The sequence below is a fragment of the Meriones unguiculatus genome, chromosome 8 (assembly GCF_030254825.1).
Source record: "Meriones unguiculatus strain TT.TT164.6M chromosome 8, Bangor_MerUng_6.1, whole genome shotgun sequence".
In the NCBI taxonomy this organism is placed as follows: domain Eukaryota; kingdom Metazoa; phylum Chordata; class Mammalia; order Rodentia; family Muridae; genus Meriones; species Meriones unguiculatus.
In genome coordinates this window covers 20,260,867-20,287,541 of record NC_083356.1, presented here as the reverse complement: position 1 = coordinate 20,287,541, position 26,675 = coordinate 20,260,867, and the positions used below count along the sequence as shown (strand labels likewise).

General features: G+C 45.5%; 1 protein-coding gene across 3 annotated transcripts in view; it reads right to left on the bottom strand.

Moving 5' to 3' along the window:
- The window catches only part of Slc25a17 (solute carrier family 25 member 17), a 34,388-nt gene that overhangs the window by 4,054 nt on the left and 3,659 nt on the right, over window positions 1-26,675 (bottom strand). For 2 of the 3 annotated variants that reach the window (XM_021640324.2, XM_060388998.1), the window contains 6 exons: window positions 18,165-18,225; window positions 13,638-13,704; window positions 12,303-12,454; window positions 3,516-3,632; window positions 1,860-2,005; window positions 1,684-1,779 (listed from right to left, as the gene is read on the bottom strand). In XM_021640324.2, coding sequence (XP_021495999.1) covers window positions 1,684-1,779; window positions 1,860-2,005; window positions 3,516-3,632; window positions 12,303-12,454; window positions 13,638-13,704; window positions 18,165-18,225 — 639 coding nt within the window. The remainder of the gene's footprint in view (window positions 1-1,683; window positions 1,780-1,859; window positions 2,006-3,515; window positions 3,633-12,302; window positions 12,455-13,637; window positions 13,705-18,164; window positions 18,226-26,675) is intronic. The other variant, XM_060388999.1, reaches the window with a different exon arrangement.

Below are 26,675 nucleotides of genomic sequence, written 5' to 3'. Positions count from 1 at the left end.
TCACAGAGAATTATGGGAAAACTCTACCCGTACAGACAGAAACAAAGCAGAAGCGCGTGGCCGGGACGCTGTGGGCGGTGACACGGGGGTCTGGGTGGAAACCTCCAGGTCTTTAAGACAGTCTGCCTGGTAAACACCGATCAGTCAGAACCGCTGCAGCCTGCACTCTTCAAAGCGTGTATCACGAATGTGTTAAAGACATTTATGTGAACACTAGCGGAATCCCTTCCATCAAAAGGGATTTACACAAAAATTGGACATTAGCAAAAACACTTTTCATGGAAAATAGTGCTTTTAACTGATATACCAGCTTCATTTTCTCTAGCAATAAATCCTTCAAATGTTCTCTCCAGAACAGATTCTTAACAATATTTTGGTTGTGCTGGGAATGGAACTCAGGAGCTTGAACATGCTAAGTAAGCCCTGGTATAGTTGTATAGCTATATGACACAGTTGTATACTTAGCAACACAGCAAGCCCCAGCACAGATCCTGAATCTGTCCACATCCTGTCTCTACAGCTGCTCACCTAGTCTGGGCTATCATGGTCCCACCTGGATTACCAAAATGGTCTCCTACCCAATTGGGCCCTCTTTTTCCTTCTCTTTAGCTTGGGGGTGGGGATGAACCTGTGTGCAGGGGGAGTCGAAATAGGGCCTCTGTTGTCTTTTCTGGATCTCACTGACCCAGAAGCTTGTAGTTTTGGCTCAGCTGGATGGCTAGCCAGCTCTTAAGATCCCAAGCTAGGGTTATAAGCACAGGAGTGGGTGCTGGAGATTTGAACTCAGGTTCATATGCTTACAGAGCAAACACTCTTACCCTGCCCCTCCCTATCAGCTGACCAATCCACACTGGCCTTCCAGAATGTGCATCAACTTAAAAGTCCTTCTAAGGCTTCCTGCTGGGCTGAGACTAAAATCTTCCCACCCACTTTCCTCACCTCCAGCTACTTTTCCTGTAATTCTTCTGGTAATTTTCTTGCTGGGAAAGCCATTCCCTACCACAGCTACCTCCTTCCAGCTCCTAAGATGAAGCAAGCCTCGGCAAGTCATCTGGGAAGCACTGTCCTCCCCGGACTTCAGTGTGCCTCGCAGAGAGGCGGGCATTCAGCCATCCTGCCACCCTGCAGCCTCATCAGTAACCTCATCGGTAACCAGTGCTCTTCACGGCCTAAAGGGCTGATTCAGCCTGTGATAACGACCTGGTTCTTTCACTTGCTGTCTCCTTGAAGACAGGGACCACGCTGGACCCCCCCCCCCCCAGCTTCTCAAAGAGTGCCTGAAAATGTCTGAATGTATAAGCAACCAAATGTGTGGAAAAACTGAGATCTGAAAGTGCTTTGGAAAAGTTCAATGAGGGAACTAAGGGAGTTAAGGGTCATCTGCTCCATGGGACCTGGCAAACAATGTGAATGAGAAGGAAGCAAGCTCAGGTTGTCCTGGGGTCCCTGAGGAATCTCTTCACACATAAGGTTTTCCTGAGACAACATATTACTAAGAAATTCCAATGTAAAACTCATTCCATGACATGCGGAGAGCCAGCCAGAAGCCTGGTTAGCAGAGACTGGCACACAGGGAAAAACAGGCCAAAGCACTCAGGCATACTACCCGCAGTATTGCTTTTAAAGTTTCAGGATGTACTGCACTGTCACTGGATTTACTTTAGGGGGAACCCCAGCACTCACCCTCAGAATCGACTGTACCGTCTGCATGGGATAGGTGACTGTGGTGGCAATCGCTTTGGCTATTGCTCCAATGATGAACACGTCCAGAGAAGAGAGCTGCACGGCAAAGGAGGAACCATTTCAATGGAGCAAGGAAACAGGCATTTCTTTCACACACTTTTAAAAGTAGGGATTACCTTCGTCCGCTTCTTTAAAAGCTGCCGTTTTAAGCCTTCGTAGAACATGAATTGGATGGCAGGATTGAAGACCAACAGCAAGGAGGGAAAGGTGCCATTCCACAGAGCCAAGATCCCTTCATCCCGAATAATCTGGTGGAATGCATCTAAGCAAGAAGGCAGGCTTTTGAAAAGCACCACGACAGTGCCCTAACTAGAAAAGACAGTTATTCTGTTCAAATGGGCCCAGACAGAAACCATCCTCCATTCAACGGTGTTTTGGGGCAGATTCCCTAATTAGGTACATTTCTGTTCATCTAGGTTTTGTTTGTTTGTCTTAGAGATGTTCGTGCTATGTGACCCAGTGTGGCCCTGAACACTGTATCTTCCTGCCTCAGACTGCGAGTGTGGCCTGCCATGCACTGTGTTTAACTACTGTTTAATAGCCATCAGAATGTGATGCCAGCCTCCAACATTATGCTTTTCCTGGCAACCCTGGGTTTGGAATGCTGCACTGACAGCACGCCGGGGACTGTACACCACAAACCATATATTTCACAAGGCCTAGCATAACACAAGATAAAAATATTTTCTTAGAATCTCTAATGAAGGACTTACAAGAAAAAAAACACTTGTGTTACAAAGAGAAATGAATGAGAAAGAGAGCCTGGCCATGTGACTCTACTAAAAAGCAGAAGCCAGGCACAATCCCAGCATTCTGGAGACTGAGACAGGAGGATCAAGACCTCAAAGCCAGGTGTACAGTGTGATCTTGCCTTGAAAAAGCAGAACTTTAAAGCCATCAGCTATGCTCATAGTATCTTTATCCGAAGGCACCATTACAGATTAAAGAGTGTACATTCTTTAAAAATATTAACTTGGGCTGGTTATGGTGCAAACACCCACACCACCAGCAACTGGGAGGCTAAAAGGCAGGAGGACCTCAAGGTTGAGGCCAGCCAAGGTTACATCGCAGACAGGAGCAAGATGGGTGTGGTGGGTGACACCTGTCATTCAGTACTTGGAGGGCTGAGATGACCTGCAGACCAGGCTAGGCCATTGCACTCAAGGCCAACCTGGGAAACAGCAAAACTCTTGTCTCAAAAAAAACCCCATGCTTGCCTAGCATATACAAAGCCATGGGTTCAGTCTCTGGCATGGCACTGTGATGGACTCCCATAATCCCAACACTGAGATGTGGAGGCAGGAAGATCAGAAGTTCAAGTCCTTCAGCTATGAGTTCGAGGCAAGCCTGGGCTAGAAGAGACTTAAAAACAAATCAAAATTCCAAACCAAACGACAACAAAATTTAGTTTAGGGGTGTAGCTCAGGGGTAGAATACTTGTCTAGCATACTTGAGACCCTGGGTTTAATACCTAGCACTGCAATAAATAAATAATAAAAGTTCACACTCTCCCCCCTTCTCCTCTATCCCTAGTCTTAGGCTTGTTAACAGCAGGTGAGACACAAGTAGGGGCACAGGTGAGAGTGTTCTCTGGTTGTGTCAGTGTTAGGAAGAGAGTGTGCAGGGCTGAGACGCAGCTGCAGTGGGCCCAGCTGAGTCCCTGTCCGCCACAGACACACCAACGATGATCTGCTGGAGTGTGGCTGTCTGCCTGGCAGCTTTACTGTGGAGGCAGATTTCAAACACAAAGGACACGTCCCAAGGACGCCTACCGATAATGCCTTTGTAGTTGGTTGGTATAATGTCTTCGTTCCGAAACTTGGCACCTTGCAGCTTCAGCCTGGTGTTCACCACCCAGAGCGGAGTCGTTAGCAGCACGTTCACCACTCCTGAAAAGCAGAGAGACACCGGAGGGCAGCATCACCTTCTAATCTCTGCTGTCTTAAGTCGCATGCCTATATGCCGCTTACGACCCTGCCGTGGAGGAAGAGCCGTCTTGGTGCTGTGGTACAGCACATGCTACCGCTCTTAGATGCAATCCTCACACCAAAGGAATGGAGGATTTCCTTACTCAGCGAGGGCAATCTTTTTTTTTTTTTTTTTTTTTTAATAGCATTCAAAAATGGTGATTTAGAGATGGGGATTTCACTCAGGGATACAGCAATTGTCTATAACACATGCCTGGTTTAATCACTAGCAACACAAAACAAAAACAAAAACAAAACACATGGCTACCGACAAAACACAGTAGCAGTTTGATAGTTTCAAACACAACTGTTAAATAACAGCCCCAGAGAGGGGAGTATTCTGTTGACGCCATGCTAAATCTATGTCAACAGGAAGAGAACCGCCAGCTCTCGGGGTAAGTAGCACACGTTTTTAAACAAGTATGACCTGGTACTGTGGGTGACAGGTGAGAGGACAGAGCGACATTTCCAAGTGCTTCAACTGGGACCAAATGCTCACAGGAGAGCCCATCACTCACAGGATTAGGACAGGCGGCAGCAGGCAGGAGTTACAAAGTGCCACAAAATACCCAAAAGGGCCCCGGGAGCACTGTGACCCCAGCAAGCGCGAACACCGACCTTGGCCCCAGGGCTGCCTCAGGGCAGCACAGTGAGCCAGGGGCTTCTTTGAAAACACAGGGTTCCAATTTAACAGCATCTTGAGATATTAAAGCTTCCTCATCGTCCTGAAATGATTCAAGAAAATACCATACAGGATTGTAACAAAATGTCTGACAGGTGGTGTAGACTTCATAACTACAGGACAAGCAAGGAGCAAGCGGTGAGTATGTCCAATGAGTGTGTATGATGGGGCCGTGTGGCTCCAGCTGAGCCCCGAAGAACAAAGAGGAATGCTCCTGGAGAAAAAAAAAAAAAAAAAAAGATGCCCCCCCCGCCCTTTGCTGAAAATCCTTTAAACACAGAACAGAGAAAAAAATGTTTTCATTTAAGGAATCTCAAAATACCCTACAGAGAAAACAGTTTAATCAAGGATAGACTTGGTGAAAGCAGCACAGAGACTCAGATCTATCGTTATATTTGTTTCATAGAGTTATCAAAGTGAGACGATTTTCTGCTTATTTTCCAGGAATATTGTACCAACATATTTCCCCCAAATAAAAGATAGGGTCAGGGAATCTCACGAACCGCACGTCTACAGAGTCACATGCTACTGCAAAGCCATCTGTGGCTCTGACTCTACTCATACATTGTCTCGAGGCATTGATCACAATCTGAAAAAAAAAAAACCTGTGCCTGCCACAGAAGATCTTTCTTTGCTAGACCCTTTCTAAAAAGGCCCCACTGTCCCCACGGCCCAGGACACATGCCCATCTGCCAAGGGTTCAGAATGGGTACCTACTTGATGTGATGTACACGTCACTTTGCAGAGACAAATCAATAACTGGGAAAATCAGGCCAGAAAATGCTAGTGTCGGCGGCTCCCCCCTCCCCCCAGGAGAAAGAGAGGACAGAAGAGCTTGGAATCCATGGATACCACAGAAAAGCACAGTGCATGCACCTTCCCAAACAAATTAAATGCATTGCCTGATGTTTTAGAAATCAAAACATTCTTCAGGCTCTATTCAAGAAGTAGGCATACACAAAACATTTCAGGGGCAACACAGCCAAGACTAAGATTCAGCCATTATTTAAGGCTCTGTTTCCACATTCCCATTTTTAATACAGCAGAAAGACTGTAAGATTCTGAGGACAACCTCAAGTACAAAGTGCACCACAATATTTAAATGAAGGGATGGAAAGTCACTGCAAGCGCCTGAGAAGATAGAGTACTCCCTTTATCCTCTAAGCCAGAATGGACGGAGAGGTACCTTTTTACCACGATAATTTTATGAATTCTGGGGTGGAATGCTCTCAAAATACTTGACAATGCTTTTTAAAAACTTCACTAAAATTTGCAACTTACATAATCAAGCAAATGGCAGCATTCCAGAGCTCCTCATGACTAACTCCAGTTCCTAATAACACACCACAGGCAGACCTTGAGGGAGCCGGAGCAGCACTCTTGCTGGCTCTGATCTGTGGGTGCTACTTCAGCTCCAAGACCTGAGTGCTAATTAATACTCTCCTTTCCTAAGGGCAGAGGGTTATTCTTCCTGAGTATCTATGAATCTCCTTTTTTTTTTCCTTTTCAGTAACAATCACTTATGAGAAAGCAGAACCAAAATCAAGAGCTGTGAAACACTAACCAAACACATGAAAACCACTCAGCTACCCAAGTAAAGGAGTGTAAAGGAGCATGGGAACACCATACCAATCCTCCCATCCAGGTAAAGGAGCCGGGAAACGCCACCCCAAACTCAGCAGCTGTTATACTAATTTTTAAATGTAGCCTCTCGGAGGCTAGAAGAAGCTCCACTCTAGTGTTCCCTTCTTTGCCTAAAGATGAAACCGTCCTTGAGTGTCACAGGTGAGGAGGCTGTCTGTAACTACAACTGTCTGTCTGTGAAGGGCTGTCACAAGCTGCTGTGTCTCCCCAGCCAACTCCCTTCCAGACAGAATCGTATAAGCCACTCTGCTCTCGAGGCCTACTCATTCCCTCTAATGAACATTTATTACCGCCACTCAAAACCGACCTCTCTCTCGGGCAGGAAAGGGTGCACAGGTTAATGTGTAGCCACTAACCTGAGGTTGCTTCCTGTGCAATTTAAATACATTTGCTCTGTTGCACATCATGATGTATTCCTCCCAAGAGAGGCAGTGGGAGGGTATCTGTGGCTTTCATCTGCCACTTTGTTTTATTCCTGCTAACCTGTCCACTGTCGGCTCATCTCAGAAACCTTTCGAGAGGAAAGAAGCAGCCACTGTTCATCCTCACACCAGGAATATCTGGGTATAGCTGTTTACTCCTGAAATCTTAAAACTAAACGGCCTTGAAATGTGTCTCAGACACACAGCCCGGGAGTGTGTGTAATAATGGCAGAGGATGCAGGAAAATGTCCAGGGCTGGGGAGATGGAGCTCAGATCATCAGCACCCCAATAAACAGCCGGGCATGAATGGCAGTATGTGCCTATAAATCCTATGCTGTGTGTGTGTGTGTGTGTGTGTGCACGCGCGTGTGTGTGTGCACGCGTGTGTGTTCGCGCAGCTATCCTAGAAATGGTGGGCTCTCAATTCAGTGCGAGACCCCATCTCAAGGGAACAAGCAGAGAGCTGTAGAAGATAGTGTCCAATAAATATACTCCACCAACAGGAAAGCAGATTCCTGCACACATATGCATACAGGGTTACTGGCATGCTCGGGTGTGCATGTCACGCACACACATACACATACACATACACATACACATACACATACACATACACATACACATACACATACACATACACATACACATACACACACACACACACACACACACACTATTTAAATAAATAATTTTGTTTTGTTTTTCAAGACAGGGTTTCCCTGTGTAGCCTTGGCTGTCCTGGACTCACTTTGTAGACCAGGCTGACCTCGAACTCACAGAGATCTGCCTGTAAGTAAATTAAATTTTAAAAAGAGGAAGAAAATGGCAAATCAATCTTGGGAGGTTGAAGCAGGAGGATCATTAAGTACAAAGCCAGCACAGTCTATATAGTGAGATCACAAAATCAATCCCCCAAAAAGATAGAATAAAATAAAACAAAATGGCAGATGAAAGCCTCATATCTAACCCACTGTCTCCCCAGGGAGGAGAGCAGGATGATGTTCAGCAAGAATAAACCTGACTGGCCAGATTAAGGCGGAGGCAGGAAGTACATTCTCAACTCTCCAAACAGTGGCAACTGACATGCAAAAGTGCTGCTGCTCAAAACTACAATTCATAAATGTGCCAAGCACTGTCTTCATTTATGCCATCTGTAAGGCTCTAGTCCCAAATTCTCCCAGGTGCATCTATGGGACTTTTCTGTGGAAATACAATAAATATTAATAAACTTCTAAGTTTCAAGCAGAATCTGAATAACAATAAACCAGCAGTTCACAACCTGCGGGTCAAGACCTCTTGGGGGTGTCCAGTGACCCTTGTATAGGGTTCAATGACCCTTTTATAGATGCTGCCGAAGACCAGAGATGTTACAATTCATGATTCAGAGCAGCAGCAGAATTACAGTTATAAAGTAGCAATGAAAATAACTTTGTGATTGGGGTCACCACAACACGAGGAACTGTGTTAAAGGGTCATCGCATTAGGAAGGCTGGGAACCAACAACTAAAGCTGTGCCTCGCTCTCTTCAGAGAAAGGGATGCTTGCTTCTCTGGTGCTAGCACAGTGGCAGGGCTCACAGAGGAAAGGCAGCTAAAATTACTGCGAGACTGGTATGGATTAAAATAGGAACACGTTATCGGGAGAAGTTTGAAGCTCATAAAAGTAATTCCCAGGGAATTCTGTACCATAAGAAAGGACTTCTCACAGAGGATCTCAGAATCTCTGTCTTAAATACCTCTTTAATTCCAAGCTTCTCGAGTACAACACTGACATGTTAAGCAGGTCACTGCTGTGTGCTCCTGTGTAGGATGGTGTTGGGGACACTGTCCTTCAGGCATACTGTGGTCATCACTATCTTCTTCATTCTTGTGAAATTTTATTTTATGTATGTGTACTTGTGTGAACTTACAGCAGGCGATCTATGTACAGGAAGGAGCCTGTGAAGGCCAGAAGAGAGTCTGATCCCTTGGAATTAGACATTCGTGAGCCTGAGTAAGCGTGTGGGTGCTCTTGACCACTCGGCCATCTCTTCAGCCCTGGTCATCACCTCTTAACATTCGCTCACAGAAGGACTGGGGATGGACTATGAGACCCTCATCTTAGACAACCGCTCCCTAGATGTGTGCAACTCTGCCTAAGCTGCACATGGTCTTGAGAAGTGCTAAAATATACAGGAAATGCGAATTTGACTGGAGGAGGCACTTATTTATGTAGCTTTCAGGAAGTAGCTTTCATCCAGCTGGGGATACAGCTGTTTTGAGGTCACCCACAGTCTTATAACAGCTCAGCTATGCTCCTCTAAGTAAGGTCAAGAAACTCATTTGTCCACCAAACTGGACATGGGAGTCCCCGAGATGAACAGACACCTCAGTTGCAGACAGGGACCACGAAGACCAAAGACAGGCTTGGGAGAATGTGCGGTGGCACTGTCCTGCCGTGGGCACGGAACATCAAAGGAAGCTAAGCGCTCCAGGATGGAGCACCTGGGACTAGGGAGGAGGTGGCCCGTGTGGTATGGAATGGCATGCCTTCTCGCTACAGTAAGTTACCTTGTCCTTGCCATGCGGCCAAGTCTGCTCCAGCTGAAGGTGGTGCCTGTGGGGTCACCCCAGGGTGCCTATCTGCCCCTTTGTGGTACAGAGTGCCACGCTTTCTATCGCACAAGTGCAGGGACATCTCCAAAATAGCTGACAGATGGAGAACAAATGGGATCCTGAAATGTGCAGGTAGGGGACGGAACTGTAAGCAGGCTGTGGCATCGGCTGGGGGTGCTTTGCTATGATAGTTGAGAGACGCAGTGAGGCTCAGCTGTCTGTCTAGGAGGAACATGCCCATACAAAAGAGAAATTACAGTGAGAAAAGGGATGTTCGGATTCTTTGTTCTGCACTAGCCTCTGAGTTGGCAGGGAAAGTGGGAGAAAGGGATGTGATGGAGAGGCTGGTTACTGGGGGAGGCTGGAAGGGAAAGACAGTACAGATTAGATCTGTGCTGGTTATGGCTTGAATGAATGTCCTTGTGGTCTTTAGGTGGTCGTGCTGTTTAGTTAGTCACGGAGGAAGGACAACACTGAGGGTAAGCTGTGAGGGTTGAAAGCCTTACCCCACTTCCCGTTCATTCCTTCTGCTTCCTTTGCGTGGTAGAAGTAGATCCCTCAGCCTCTTGCTCCTAACTGAGCTGTCTTGCTTCCTCTACTCTTCTTCAAGTCATCTCAGCACAGTGCCCAGTGGGTTCATGTTAAAACACAGGTGAGAGCCTTTAAATGCTGTTGAGAGCCCTCCAGTTGCTTCTGATCTCTTGTACTGCAAAGCACTGTACGACCTGGTCCTTTTGTTCTCTTTAGTCACACTGGCCTCTGTTCTGGTCTGGAACGCTGCTGACATGTTTCTGCCTATCTGTGTCACCTCCTTTAAAATGCTCACAGTGACCAGGCGGTGAAGGGGTGTGGGCCTTTAAGGCAGATGGAGCTCTGTGAATTCCAAGGCCAGCCTGGTTTACAGAATTAGTTCTGGGACAGAAAAGGCTACAAAAAGAAACCGTGTCCCCAAACAAACAAACAAGCAAAGACCACACTGTCTAAAACAGTTCCTTTGCTAACCCATAGCACCCTCCATCCCACTTCTCTAATTAAATTCTCCTTTGGCCCTTATCTCCTCACACACTGAACATTTGGTTATCTTTCTTACATCACAGATACTGACCTTCACGAGGACAAGGATTCTCACTCACTTACTACTACTGTCTTTGGCAACTAAAACCCAGGTCAACAGAAGCGGGAACAGGCACCACCACTCAGAACACTGCAATGGTTTTAGGGGCTGTGGCATGTTTTTACATGGCATGAAGGATTCCTACAACTCAAGAATACAAAAACAGTAACTTGGTTAAAAAAAAAAAATAGGCCAAGAACTCAGAGGGACATTTTTGTAAAGATGATATACAAACAAACAATGAGCACAGGAAAATAATACTCAACCCCAGCAAAATGCAGGCCAAAATCACTTATTAGAATGACTGTTAGCATAAAGGAGAAAGCAACAAATATTGAGAAGAATATGGAGAAACCTACAGATGATCACTGGAACTATAAAGGTACAACTGCCGTGGACACTGCCCCCAGGCCAGACAGAGAACCATGTTGAGATGAGGCCAAGCTTGCTGAGCTGCACACTGTGACTCAGCCTTGACTGCAAATACAGACTCAGAGCAAGCTCACCTAGTCATGCATTTGCCTGCCAGCCCCACCCACCAGGCACGCAGTAATAATTAATGTATTCCTTAGAGCAAAAAGGACAAACACCCTACAAAATTATCAAGAGGAGGTTGGAACCATACGGTCCCAGATCAGAAAAAGCAGGCCCTAGGATATACCAGACCAAGGAAGGGTCAAACACCCTCACCTGAACCGCATGAACATCTAATGCTACGATGTTGACAGTCCCCGCTGACCTACCGTCTGGCCACCTGGTCTGTGTGCCAAGGGGCTAGAATAAGCAGCAGAAGGCTCCAAGGACTTCAACCCAGCTCTGAGTCACTGCTGGACAGCCTACTCCCATTGCCACGTGCTAGTCTGCTGGCAGTCCACCGGGACCTGGTCCTCTCAGCAGCAGCTTCACTCAACTCTGAGGCTCCGTTCAAACCTGTGAGCTCTGCAGCTCGGCCCTGTGGCAAGGTCACCTCCAGCAGCTCTCCCACGGGACTCACTAGCTAACGTGGCACCCACAGTCTCTTTGCACCCATCATCCTTCTGCCTCTGTCTCTCTAACCCTCTGTTCCTTAGTCCTCACTCACATGATCACAGTGTGATGTCCAATGAGAGATCTAAAAGATAATACCAGTGGTTAAGATCACAACAAAAGAACAGCCAGCTATCAAGGGAAATTGGGACATGGCAAATTACAGCCAATGAGACTGATGTAGCTTAGAAATTTACTGTTTGTAAAAAATGCTGAGATTGTGAAAGACTTTAACGTGTCTATCTATGCTTCTGACAAAGCTCATGACGATTACATTAGGGTCCACAGTTCCATTTTGGGACATATATACGAAAGCACCTGAGAGGAGGTCCTCAAAGACATGCCCAAGCCCATGTTCATGGAGCACTATTCACAACAGCAAGAGGTGGACGCAACCCGTGTCCATTAGAGATGAGTGGATTCACACAATGTGATGTATTCACACAGCAGAACATTATCCAGACACAAGCAGGGAAATACATGTCAAATGCTACACACGGACGAAGCCTGGAGAGACTACTAAGTGGAACAAGCCCATTATGAAAGGACAGTTACTGTGTGATTTCACTTAACCTAATGTGGTCGGACCCTTCACGGCAGAAAGTAGAATGAATGATGGTTACGAAGGGCTGAAGAAGGAGAGATGGGGAATTTACTTAGGGTACATGAGGTTTGTAAGATGAAAAGCTTCTGGCGGGCTGGAGAGAGGGCTCAGTGATGAAGAGCACTGTCTGCTCCTCCAGAGGTCCTGAGTTCAATTCCCAGCACTCACATGGTGGCTCACAGCCATCTACATTGGGATCTGTTGCCCTCTTCTGGCATGCAGGCATATATGTATGTAAAATAAAAAAAAAAAAAATTTAAAGGTTAAGAAAAAAAAAACACTTCTGGTGTTGAGTTTCTAAATGCAAACATATTTCACATGACTAACTTACCTTAAAATGGTTATAATGACAAATTTTATGTCATGTGCTTTTACCATCACATTAAGAAAAACTGGCCATTTCTCTGCAGCATTACTGGGTGCTAAAATAATCTCTTAGGGGATATATGAAGCACAGATCAATATTAAAATATACAGATATTTTATACCTAGAAAACCTTGTTACCTGCAACAAATCCAACCACCAGATCTTTTCCTGTGGAAGAACGTTGACCTTTGACCCATACTGCTTTGAGGCTATTAAAAGTGTAGAAATAGACAAAATTGGAGCAGCAGAGACTGGAAATAACTGGAAACCACCCACGGTATGGTGCCAGGCTATGGAAAAAACACAATAAGCCAAGTAAAGGTTATTGGACAAAGGCCACAGGAAATTGTCAGAGAAGCCTCTCAAGGTTTGAATGTAAACCGCTCCCCCATAGGCTTATGTATTTGAATGATTCATGTCAACCCCTCTCCCTGCAACTTAGAAGGCTGTGGAGTCTAAGAGGTGGAGCCTTGCAAGAGGGAATAATCACTGGAGATGGACCCTGAGGTTTGACAGCCCAGTTCTACTTCCTGCGGAGGCAATGTGATTGGCTGGCGTAACTGACCTACTGTGATGGACTGTCAAGTCAGAACAAACTCTCCCTCCCTTCACTTGGTTCTGATAGGCACTTGGTCACAGAACTGAGAAAAGCAACTAGTATGAAGCCCAGGAAAGTCTGGCCTCCATTGACAGTCTCAAGGTTTGACAAAGAGCAGGACATCTGTGGCCCCTTAAAAGGCTCTCCCTACAGCTGCTTAGAGCTTAGGAAGAAGCCAAACCACATGTCAGAAAGCGCAGGTGGATGACACCAGGCCAGGGAGAGATGGGGAAGGAGGGAGGTGTTTTATCATGCTGTCCAGCCCGACCCCAAACTCCTGTGTTGAGCAGTTCTTCTCCAGCCCCCTGTGGAGTGGGACTACAGGTCCACACTACTCTGTTACCTAGGCACTCATTATTCTTATCAAGAATTCACGAGCCAATCTAACCGTGAGGCAAACTTAAAACAAGAATTAAAGCTTACACCTTTAGCAGGGAGTGGTGGAACATGCCTGTAATCCCAGCTTCAGGGAAGCAGGAACAGGTAGATCTCTGTGGGATTGAGCCAGCCTGGTCTACAAAGCAAGTTCAGGACAGCCAAGGCTACACAGAGAAACCCCGTCTCCAAAAACAACAACAATGGCAGCAAAACCCCAAATGGCTGACAGATCTGTAAGGAATTAAAAACACATATGCCTCTATAAATTAGATAACTATAAACTCTCAAGACTAGAAGCCGCTGGGCGGCTGCTGGTGTGCGCCTTTAATCCCAGTACTTGGGAGGCAGAGGCAGGTGGATCTCCAGCCTGGTCTACAGAGTGATTCCAGGACAGCCAGGGCTACACAGAGAAACCCTCTCTTTAAGCCTGTCAGCATGGACTTGGGAAGTCCCATGATCAACGATCCTAATGGAGCTGTGAAGCGGGTGGTACTCACAGGCCTTCCTCCTTAATTATCTCCAGGAGCACTGCGTGCGAAGTTTTTGACTTTCTTTTCTCATCAACTGTAAGAATGAAGAGAATTATTATCTGTAGCACCAGCAAGTTTCACTAAAATGTCATCCCTTCAGCTGCATTAATCCTTAGCTTTTCTTTGAGCTCCCTGCTTTGCCTCAGACCCTCCAGTGTGTCCAAACACAGCTTAGTCCCCAGAGTACATTCCTTAGGTTTCATTTGTTACTGAGAAAGAATTTTCATTTAAGCATAGTAAAGCAAAAATGCTATTTCTGAAGTTTTTATAGAGCTTTCTTTCTTTCTTTCTTTCTTTCTTTTGGTTTTTATTTTTTGGAACAGGGTTTCTCTGTGTAGCCTTGGCTGTCCTGGAACTCACGCTGTAGACCAGGCTGGCCAGGTGCCCCTGGAGGCCATAAGAGGGTGATGAGCCCCTGGAACTGAAGTTACTGTGAACTGAACTTGGGTCCTCTGGAAGAGCAGGATATGTTTGTAACCACTAAACCATCTCTTGAGCTCCATCCACCCTTCCTTCCCTTCTTTTTGTCCTACTTCCCTTCCTTCCTGTGTCTATGTGCCGCATGTAGGAAGGGAACCTGGAACCTTGGAGGTTAGCGGGAATCCCATCCCTTGGACCTGGAGGTACAGGCAATTGTGAACCTTGTGATGTGGGTGCTAGAACCAAACCTGGGTCCTCAGGAAGATCAATAAATGCTCTAAACTGCTCTCCAGCCCCATACAGTGCTCTTTTTAAAACTAACATATTCTCATTTTTATTTCTACACCTTATAAAATAAGAAACAGATTACGAGCCGGGTGCAGCAGCTCACGCCTGTGATCCCAGCACTTGGGAAGCAGAGGCAGGTGGATCTCTGTGAGTTCAAGGCTTCAAGGCCAGCCTGGCCTACAAAGCAAGTCGCAAGTCTAGGACAGTCAAGGCTACACAAAGAAACCCTGTCTCAAAAAAAAAAGAAAGAAAGAAACAGATTACTTTCTTTTTATAAAAAGAAAGATTGATTTTATTTTCTATGTATGAGGGTTTGCCTGCATGTATACGTGTACTAAATGTGTGCCTGGCACCCAGGGAAGTCAAAAGAGGGTGTTGGATATCCAAGAGCTGGAGTCACAGATGGTCTAGAGCCACCATGTGGGTGCTAGGAATCAAACCCAGCTCCTCTGCTAGAGGTATAATATTCTTACTCTCTGAGCCAAATCTCCAGCCACTATTCTCTTCCTTTTATAAAAAAGGCTAGGGAAACAAGAGCAAAGTCAAGATTAAATCTCAAGTTTCATAAATTCTGGCTTTATGCTTCTTCCTAACCTTAAAAAAATCCCAGAAGGCAACGTTCTCATCTCTTGTGTGTTGTTGCTGAAAACAATATCCACTTCAATTAGCTTCACATTTCCTGCTGATACTAGAAAATTAATCCAAAACACAAAAAAATGTGAAAATGAACCAATTTCTTCAAAATTAAAATTGGTACCCGTAAATCTTATGAAATGGCAAGTTAGTCAGCTCCTAATAAAAGCAATCTGGCATTTACTCAAAATCACACATTTACCCTTGATTCGGAAGAAATCTCACATTTGGGAATTTATCCCATGAAGTTTACAGAAACAAAATGGCCTATGAGCAAATCTATTCGTACATCATATTTGCAAGAAGAACACTAATAAAACAGTAAAACGAGCCAAGAATTCTTCCACAATAGGGCAAGGTAAGCTGGCTTCGGTGCATTCACACCAGATGGCTTGACGACTGGAAGACACACTGCTAGGCTTAAAATGCAAAGCCTGGGGGTCTGCAGAGATGGCAGCAGTTAAGAACACTGGCTGCTCTTCCAGAGGACCCGGCTTCAATTCCCAGCACCCACACAGTGACTCATAAGCATCTGTAACTCCAGTCCTAGACAATCTAGTGCCTTTTCTGGTCTCTGTGGGCACCAGGCACACATGTGCTACAAAGATTTGGGCAAAAACCCATATACATCAAATAGAACCTAGAACAGAATTTTTTTTAAATGCGAGGTCTAGACCAGAGCAGAGTGTGCTTTCTGTATGAGTAAGGTGGAAAATTCAGAATACACACTATTGCTTGCTCTTCCATAAAGTCTGAAAGGCTATTCAAGAAACCAGGAAAGGCTGACTGACAGCCTCATGCTTCACTCCCATATAACAGTGGACTCGATGCTGCAACACTGGTCACTCCTTTTGTTTGGCTCTGCCTCTCTCATGCTCTCTTCCTCCCTCCCGCCCTCGCTGAAGCCAGGTGCGCAAATGGTCCACAAGCCTCAGCCTCCCAAGGAGCTGGGACGGCAGGTGTGCACACCCACACCTGCCGTTTTGAAGGGTGTCTACATTAAGAGATGTTGGGGCTGGAGAGATGGCTCAGCAGTGGAAAGCTTCTACGCTCTGGTCGAGGACCTGAGTTTGATTCTCAGCACCCCACATGGCTCACAACTGCCTGTACCTCCAGGGTTCCCAAAGCCTCTGGCTTCTGAGGCCACCTGCGCTCGTGTGCGCATACCTGCAGATACACAACGTGCATACGATTAAAAGTCATTTTAAAAAGTAAGAGACAAAGACAGCGTGAGATCTTCCTGGCAATGAAGACACAGAAGGAATAACACAAAGTCAGTCAATGTTCAGTCCAGTGGGGAGGGGTGAGGGTGGATTTGAGGTCTCCCTGTATGACACGCCTTTCTATGTATTCTGCTTTGTGAATCATATAAACAGTTACCTATCTGAAAATTTCAACCACAAGCAGTGTGCTCAAAGTGTTTAACGTTTGAGTCAGTTTCCAAACTTTCTTATGTAAGCGGTGGCAACAGTTTATAATTTCAAGGCGAGAAGAAAACAGGAGGGGAAAAGAAGAAATTATAGCAAAGCGAGAAATGCTATAGTGCTAGAGGCAGGTTAGGATGAGGTGTCCGGGTGAGCAAGGACAGTGGTTGTCTCACTGTTTGCCAGTCTCCTTCCTCTTCTTAGAACCCCTCCCCGCTTAGAAACGCCTCGTTTAAAAAGCCTCAACAGTCTTCCCGGAGACAGGGCTCAGGGGCGCAGCTCTTGCCCAGCACATGTGAGCCCTGGGGTGTTAGAAAGAACGCAATGACTCGGGGTTATAAACGTAAGCCCTGTCGGCTTAGAAGGCTGGCTAGTGCTATGGTTCATCCACACATGACTGAGAACTAGGGAACTGAGAGTTGGTAGTCAAGGGGCAGTGGAACAGAAGGGCCTTCCCATCAGGCCCTGGGGTCCCCAAGTGGGGGCACCCTCATGTGAGGGACTGGGGTGGCCCATCAGGAAAGCTGAGGCTGGCTAGGCCGGCTTCCCTGCTGTGTCCCTCTCTTGTAGCAGCTCCTCACTTTAACCCAGCGCTGATTCCTCTACTAAGCCTTGGGGCTGACTCTCTTGGGATATTTCAGTTTCCAAGGTCAACTGCTCTTGAACTTGTTTGCCAGGTGTTAAACTGTGTTGTCTAAACGCCAGTGGTGTGAGTGTGGTCCCGATTCCACTGCCCACTTATCTATCAGGCAGTTCATGGCCCTCATGTAGAGATCTTACACCTGCAGCGTATTGAGAGCACATTCCTCACCTGTTTTCACGTGTGGGCTTGCTGTGTTAGAATCAGTGAGACAGAGGGTTTCAGAGGGCAGGTGTCTTGGCGTGACAAGTGTACGCAAAGACTTGCCGGCGGGAGAAAAGCTGCCGGTCTCTGGTTCCCTCGGCTTAGCCCGAAGGGCATCCTTTTCTGTTCTAAGAGCCTGCAGAGTCTCGGCTGGCACTGAAGACTGTCTCCTAAGTGGTCTCTAGCCGGCTTACAGTAGAAACCGCACCTGTACACTTAGCACTCGGACTTCTCTGACGGCACACTGGGTAATGCCCGCTGGTATTTTCTACAGGTGGCTCTCTTATTTATTCTGACTCCAGTTGCCACAATTCCCCTCTAGAGAACAACGTGGAGAGGGCCTGGAGAGATGGCTCAGGGATTAAGAACGGCGGCCACTCTTTCAGAAAACCTGGGTTCCATTCCCAACATCCTCGTGGTGGCTCACTACTACCCATCACGCCGGTCCCAGGGGCTCCGATGCCCTCTTCCGGCCTCTGTGGGCACTGTACACACACGGTACACAACACCCATGCACCAAAAATAAAAATAAAGGAGAACAATGTGGAGTGGGCACTCAGTGGTCAAGCACTGACCAGCTGCGGGTGCAAAGCTCTGAGTTCAGCCCCTAGCACAGAAAGAGAAGGAGCAGAGATCAAATATTGAAATCAGGTACAAACCTGGAATGCAAGAACTTTAGAGGTGGAGGCAGGAGGATGAGTTCACGGTTAGGCTAGCCAGTGAGTCTGAAGCCAGCTCGGGCTAGATAGAATCCCCTCACAAAACAAGGCAAGCAAGCAGACGGCAGTGGTTGCCTAAACAGAGAATCCTCATCTTGCTGCAGTGAGCACTAGAGAAATGGCTGCTTCCCCACATCAGAAGATCAGGAAAGAGATCCACACTCACCCTGAAGGCGAAGTCTAGCCGTATCCAAGGGAAAGAACACTGTCATGGCCGTCACACTTCCCTGCAAAATCAAAAAAGAGGGCTTTAGCCATTACAGCAACTTAGACAACTTAAGGCAAAAGTGTGTGTGTGTGTTCTTTATTTTATTCATATAGGTGTTTTGTCTGCATGTATGGCTGTCTGTGTATTATTTGCATGCCTGGTACACAGCGGAAGCTAGAAGAGGGTGTCAGATTCCCTGGGATTGAAGTTTAGATGGTTATGAGCCCTATGGGTACTGGGAATTGAACCCAGGTCCTGTGCAATAGCAGCCAGTGTTCATAACCACTGAGCAATCTTTCCAGCCCGACTGCAATTTTTACATGATCAAAAATTCTCTCTGGAATTCTCTCTGTAAGCCAGGCTGGCCTCCACCTCAGCCTCTAGCTCCCGAGTGCTGAGATTAGAGGCGCGTGCCACCAGCACCTGGTTCAACATTCAAGTTCTTCACGTTCATGTTTCCAACAAAGCACATTCCCTCTATGCTTTGTTAGAAATATGAATGTGAAGCTTAAAATTTGAATGTTGAACCGGGCAGTGATGAGTTTGAGGCCAGCCTGGTCTACAAAGCAAATTCCAGGACAGCCAGGGCTACACAGAGAAACACTTTCTCAAAAAACCAACCCTCAGTGTTGAGATGCGAGTTTCTAATTACAGCAATCTGGTGTCTTAAGACAATGTGCTGCCAAATACCTAAAAATGTTGAATAAAACATAGCAAACACCTTTGGGCTTATCTCAATGCACCTGGAATACAGGAAACCCCTGGAGGCTAGAAATTAGACAGCCACAGGGCTAAGCAGGTTCTTCTACTTTCCTGGCTTCAGGAAAGAGATTTTTGTTTTGTTTTGCTTTGCTTTTGAAACTGAGGTAAAAATTCATGTACTACAGAACTAACCACTGTAGGGTACTCCTTAAGGACTGAGGATGAAGCTCAGCTGGCAGACTCAAACAGGCCCCAAACCCTGTGCTTGACTGACAAATTCTGCATCAACTGGGAATTGTGGCGCACACTTGCAATCCCAATACTTGGGGAGGAGAGGCGGGAGGACGAGAAGTTCAAGGTCATCTTTGATCGCATAGCAAGCTCAAAGGAACTAGAACATGAGGTCACGCTTCAAAACCAAGCTGAAACCAAAGGCTACCATTCCTAAGCAGGCAATGTTTCCCCTACGCTCACCCTCTGGAAGCCACAAAGGCCTTCTCCCTACTGACGTGCACATTCTGTGTATTTCCTGTAAGAAGAATCATGTAACCCACAGCTATCTCGTTTCTCACCCTCGGTGGCGTGTATCAACTGCCCATTCCTTCTCACGGACCAGACAACCCCACCATGCGCTTACACTACTCTGTTTAGTAAGCCCTCGTGTTTCAGCGTCAGACAGAGGTGCTGTGGCCCAGCCATGGTGGCGCACACCTGTGCTCCCAGCACTGGGGAGGCAGAGGCAGGCAGATCTCTGCGTTAAGGCCAGCCTGGTCTACACGGTGAGTCCAGGACAGCCAGGGCTACAGAGAAAAACCCTGTATAAAAAAAAAAAAAAAAAAAAAAAAAGACAGAGGTAGTGGCTGTACAACATTACATAGTAAACACCACTGAAGTGCACCCTTCAAAATTAGCCATGTGCGCTACACTTCAATTACAAAAAATACAAAATTAATCCGCATTCAGCCTGACGTGGTAGACTGCCATCCTGTCCATTTTACAGATGGGAACGTGGCTACCGAGAGGTTTGGCAGTTTTCCTAACCAGACTAGAACTCAACCTGGCAGCCTCTTCAGAGTTCACTCTTAGCTAGGCAGAGGTGGCGCACACCTTCAGTCCCAGTGCTTGGGAGGCAGAGGCAGGCGGATCTCTGATTCAAAGCCAGCCTCGTCTACAGAGTGAGTTCGAGAACAACCTGAGCTACACAGAGAGACTCTGTCTCAAACAAACAACAACAAAAATCAGAGTTCACTTTTAATCACTTCTGTATTGAAAACTTTAAAGATAAATATAAAAACGGTGCCAATATGAAACTCAATTTATGTCTCTAAATTTCTCTGGGTAGCCCTGACTGTCCTGGAACTCACTCTGTTGATCAGGCTGGCTTTGAACTCAGATCTGCCTGCCTCCACCTCCTAAGTGCTGGGATTAAGGACCTGCGCCAGCACTTCCCGTCAGGACACAGTATTTTATACATCAAGGCCCTGCTGTATTCGTTTCCTCATCAAGGAAACACAAAGGGCTGTTTCCACACGCACTGTTACCTGCAACAAAATATTTATTTTACATGCACGCCTCATTCCGAGTCACACAAACACATGATTTTCAGAATCTGAATGAAATTCCTCTAAATATATTCATATTTTTTTCTGAGAACAATTTGTTCAGTTATGCACAATGAGAAGACACAAATGAGAACAGTCATGATGTACCGTGCTGTTGTGCCAGATAGACATAAAATAAACCTACTGAGCCCCCACAGAGCTCTATCTGAGGAGGAGCGCTATTACAGACAATAATTACAATTTACAAGAATCTATTTCTAGACAAACCTATTTTAGAGATTTCATTCTTTCACCAAAAATCCCTGAATTGCAACATTCTGTATTGGGAGAACAAGTAAATTCCTACATTGCATTGACACTGAGGCCAGAAGGTCCCATCAGCTGGAAAGTCAACAAGGAGCCTGGGGCCAGCAGCCAGGGGTCAGTGCAAAGGCAGAAAGAAAGTGGCAGTGCCCAGACTCCTCACCCCCTGTTCACACACTCACAAGTTGGTCTTCAGCATAGCCGCAAGTGTTAATATGCACTAAATTATTATTATTCAGTTCTAAATTCTTTCTTTCCATTAGGATTTCTTCTCTAGCCACATATGATTCACAAACACGTTTTCATGTGCACAGCATTCTGGGCCTGCAGGCTTCACTATCTGGGAATTTTCGTGGGAGTTTAGCCCTGGAATTCAACACCAGAAGGATGAGGAGAGGGGACAAGAAGAAGAAATGTATCTTGAGAGCTGGCACTTGCTACAAGCTTGACAATCATTATGAGTTCATGCCTGGAACCCATATGATGAAGGTAAGTTGTTCTCTGATCTCCACACAATTGCCATGGTGCAGAGGCACACACAACACTATAAATAATGTTAAAGAAAGAAATACATTTTTATAGTCCAGCAAACATATGTAGAGGAATTCAGATCATGGCTGAGGTAGCAAGAGATCACATCCAAAGACCTAAGTGATCCGGCTGGAATACTAGCTCACCTTAATATCAGGAGACTGAGGCAAGCAGGTCTCTGAGTTCATGGCCAGCCTGGTGCAGAGCAAATTCCAGGTAAAGAAAAGCTTAGGTCCAGGTGTGGTGGTACACGCCTCCAATCCCAGCACTCAGGAGACAGAGGCATGTAGATTCTGAGTCCTAGTCAGTGCTGTTCAGTCAGTTCAGCTGAATCAGTGAGTGGAGAAGCAGTGCAGTGAGTGAAGTTGAGTTCGTGGGATTCAGAGACAGTTTTACCAGGACAGGAGGCAGAGGCAGGTGGATCTTTTCTTTTTTGATGCTGGAGATTAAACTCAGGCCACTGACCATACTAAACACATACTTACTGACTTTCTGAAAGTCGGTAAAAATAATGCAGAAACAGACCTAACTGAAACTGGATACTATTGCTGTAAAATTCCCATGACATCACAAGCATCATTGTTGCAGGATATTTGATCCCATTGCAAACCCCAAGGCTGTGAACACTAAAAACCTGTTTCTAGTTGTAGAGCGGCTCTGCCCTAACACACACCTTTAATATCCAAAAGCTAAATAAAGTCAACCCTAGGTCTAGAGCAGGAAAACAACTGACAGGGATTAAACAGAGAGGAGGGACATTGAGGGAGGGGTACTTAGGCAGTGTAGAGAAGAAGGTTTTAACTTTGAGCTTTCGGCTTTGAGCTTTCGGCTTCTTCCTTCTGGGACTTGGCTGAGTAGATCAGCTGGATGCCTTCTCTGTTTCTCTGAGCTAGCAGGATTTCATACCACTAGCTGGCTTCTGAGTTTTTATTGGTAAAACTGAACAAAAGGGATTTTGTATGATAAAACAACATTGCCCCGCTAATGTCTCATGATAGCCCTGGGGGTTGAGACACTACTGTTGGCTTCCTAACTTGGTAAACACACGTTCAGAAGGAAAATGTAAGTTACCCACCCAGACACAGAGCTAAGCTTGACTCCAAATTCTCCCAGCTGGCATACCATACTTAGTTCTCTAAAAAGAGGAAAGAGAGGGCCAGCTTAATGTCTCGGAGGGTAAAGACACTGGTTGCCAAGTCTGATGACCCCAAGTTTGATTCCCCAGAATCTACATGGTGGAAGGAGAAAAACCAACTCTAGAGAGTGTTTTCTGACCTTCAGAGCAGTCTCTGTCCACTAAGTAAATAAAGAAATGTTGGGGGAAAATAAAGGCCAAAGAACACTACATACATGACTATTGGATTTCGATTTCTTTTTCTAATTCATATAAAAAGCGTAGGCTATAACAGGTCAGGTAACATTAAAAAGTCAGCTGATGTGATATTAACATTCACAAGCCCTGGGAGGTTATTGATATTTAACAAATGTTAACTAAATCTGAAAATACAGCTTTTCTCTAAATATTACAAAATTAGTGAAACAGAAGAAATGGGGTTGTGGGAGGTAACACTAACATTTATATTATACAAAATGTTTATCAAAGCAAAGGGCGTAAGGGCTGCATAAATAACCATAAATAAATGAAATACTCATAGAGTGGAACACTAGTTTTTTTTTTATTTTTTATTTTTATTTTTGAGACAGGTCTCTCTCTCTCTGTGAAGCCCTGGCTGTTGTCCTGAAACTCGATCTGCAGACCAGGCTGGCCTCAAACTCATAGATCCACCTGCCTCTGCCTCCTGGGCCACCACACCCAGCTTTGGGAATATTATACATTTTAAAAAGCATTGATATTTGAAGAGTTCTGATTTTAGAGGCATAGCCTCCCTATATAGCCCAGACTGGCTTAGAAACTAGGGATCTTCCTTCCTGCCTTAGAGTCCCAAGGTTTGGGGTTACTGGTGTACACCACCACCACACTTGGCTTCGGGGATGTGAACAGCCTTATATGCAGATGTCAAAAGCTTTGGGTCCTGTAGCATCACTCTCTTTGGCCGATTTTCTTTTTTGTCTGTGTACCACATGCATGCAGTTCCTATGGAGGCCAGAAGAGGGCAGTGGATACCACAGGACTGCAGTTAAAGCTGGTGGCGAGGTATCACGTTGGTGATGGGCACAGAAGCCGCGTCCAGCGAGAATAGCCGTGCGCTTCACTCACTGCTGAGTCAGTTCTCCAGCCTCTAATTTTCTTTTGAAGAACTACCTCATCCTACTGTGTACAATCTTGGCAGGACAGAAAATCCACCTTTCACTACAGCCCCTAAGAGACCTCTTAAAGGTCCTTCTGCTCACCCCTTCCCTTCACAACTGTGAATTACAAGAGGTGTGTCAAGGCTTGTGTGGGCACAGGGGGCCGAGTTCTGTCAGAAGAGACTCTGCAGGTATGTGGGCATTTTGCTTGTTCGTTCTTTTCAAGACAGCGTTTCTCTTTAGCCTTGGCTTTTCTGGAACTCTGGAGATCAGGCTGGCCTCTATGGGTTTGAAGGTGTGAGCCACTATCACCCATTGGTATTTGAGTCTTAATTGGAATTCTGTAAGGGCAAAGGACAGGACAAGACTGTAAAAGGAATTCTTATTCGCCTGTTTCATTTGTTGTCCAGGAGGTTTACTGTCTCCTTCTGCTAACCTAGGCTTGGTCCTGGAAGCTTCTAGACTCCACATGACCTAGTCTAGGCCTAGGATGTTTTCAGCCTCTGAGATTTAACGCTTAACAAGCGCAGCCTGACTTGTTCTTACTAAGCTCATAGTTGGCTGGTTCAACTCAGCTGTTCTAGCTCAAACTCCTCTCCCAGCTGACTTATTCAGTCTAGCTTTTCTCTTGGCCTTTGAATTGCTCTACTTGGCCTCAAACTAACTCCAGCAATCTTTTCTAATCTCCTGGCTCCTTCTCATTTTCTGGCTCATTCGGTCTTCATCTGAGTTCTCTCTCTCTCTCTCTGCAACCTGTCTCTCTTACGGTCCCAATAAAATCGCCCCCTCTCTCTGCCCCTTAGATAGCATCCCTTTCCCCTCTCTTCTAGTGGGAGTTGGGCGTATCCTATTCTGTCAAGTCTTTCTCTGATTGGTCACTTTTTCTGCCACTCAATTAGACATCACTTTCAAACAGGGGTGCTTCCTTCTACAAACTAACTTTACATTCATTGTTTGGGATTAAAGGAGTATACCACTACACCTGGGCCTACGGTTTTCTTGACCTGAAACTTGCTCCATACCAGGCTGGCCTTGAACTCTGATCTGCTTGCCTCTGTTTCCTAAATTAAAGGTGTGTTTGTATTCCAGCCAGATCACACAGACCTAGGTCTTAGGATGTGATCTTTTGCCAGAACAGCCATGTTCTGAATTAAAATTCCTCTACACAAAACCCTCTGAATCCAGCGGTGGAGTCTGAGAGAGACTGCAATGACTATTTCAGAAATCTTTCTTGGCTCCCTTCTACTCCACTTTTTGCAGTTTCCCCATTGACAGGGCAGGTCTCAAACAGCCTTTAAAGAAAATTCATCTTGCTTAAAATACCCAGTCTTTTCTCCACCCTGCAACCAGGGAAGCCCTAACTGATTCACATGGAATTCTCTTTATATTCCAAAGCAAACTTACTCATAATAAGCAAACAGGAAGAGCAGAATATGTAACTCCTACTAACAGTTATATAAACAACAACAACAAAAAATCTATTTATGCACACTCATTTGTATATAAACACAGGAAGAACAGAGATCAAAGATGTAACCACATTTTGACATCTACCTGACCAACTTTAACCAAAACTTTGCATGAACTGGAGACTCTCTGACAATCTCAGCTACTCAAGGATGCAGGAGGGTGTCTAGAATCCAGAAATTCAAGGCCAGCCTAAGTAATATAAAGAGACTGCCCTGCTAGACAAAGAAAAGAGAGAGAAAGAGAGAGAGATGATTTAAGTAAGCAATTGGTACAAAAGAAGTTTCTTAAAGTTACTGATCAATCACGCCAGAGAGATGAGTCAGCAAGAATGAAGGTACTGGCACACCAGCTGAAGGCCTGAGTGTGATTCCGGCAACAATGTGGTGAAGGAAACAGCCTCCTACAAGATGTCCTCTCATGTCCACACACATCCCAAAACACAGACTAACAAACATTTTGATGTTACTATGTAGAGAAATTTTAACTCCAAACATTGCTGCTCTGGCAAGAGATCACATCCAAAGACCTAGGTCTGGGTGATCTGGCTGGAATACAAACACACCTTTATTCCAGGAAAAAGAGGCAAGCAGATCTGAGTTCAAGGCCAGCCTGGAATACAGCAAGTTTCAGATAAATAGCTTAGGTCTCCAGGTGTGGTGGTACATGTCTTTAATCCTAAACACTGCAGGTAAAGTTAGTTTGTAGAAGGAAGCACCCGTCTGAAAGTGATTTCTAACTGAATGGCAAAAAAAAAGTGAAAAAAACTCAGAGAAAGATTTGACACCTAACTCTCATGAGAACAGGGAGGAAAGGGAAGCTACTTAGAGGAGCAACACAGAGAAGGAGAGAGAGGAGGCCATTTTACCAAGAGAATTTTACAGAGTTTGAGTGAGAGAACAAGCTAGACATAGCTTAAGACAAAATGAGCCAGAAAAGAATGCGAGAGGAGCCAGAAGATTAGAAAAGATTGCTGGAGTTAGTTTGAGACCAAGCAGAGCAAGTCAGTGACCAAGAGAAAAGCCAGATTGAGTAAGTTAGCTGGGAGAGGAGCCAGAACAGCTGAGTTGAGCCAGCCAGCCCTGAGCTCAGTAAGAACAAGAAAGGGTGAGCTTATTAAGCGGTAAATATCAGAGGCTGAAAACATTCTAGGCCTAGGTTAGATTGTATGGAGACTAGAAGCTTCCAGGACCAGGCCTAGGTTAGGGTAAGGAGACAGTTAATCCTCTGAGACAACAATTACCTCAGGAGAACAAATGATACCTTTACCTTACTGATGAATCATTACAATTCTGAACCATGTTTCAGTGTGTAATCTACCCCGTGAGTCTTACAAATGGCATTTTTCAAATTCTAGACTTAAGAAGAAAATCTTTTACTTGTAAATAGATATTTCTGGGCTAAGGATGCAGCTAACTAAGTTGGTAGAGTTTGCCAAGCATGTTTGAAAGCCTGTATTCAATCCCAGCACCAGTAAGAACCTAATATTCTCATCTCAAAGTTGAGGAGGTGGCAGCAAGCGGATCCTCAGCTACACAGCAAGGTCAAAGGCTTGAAAGAGAGAGACATTTTTACATATGAATTATTTCAAAGATAATATGATGCAAAGCAAAAAACTATAAATCCAACTACGCTTTTTAAAATGAGTCTTTAC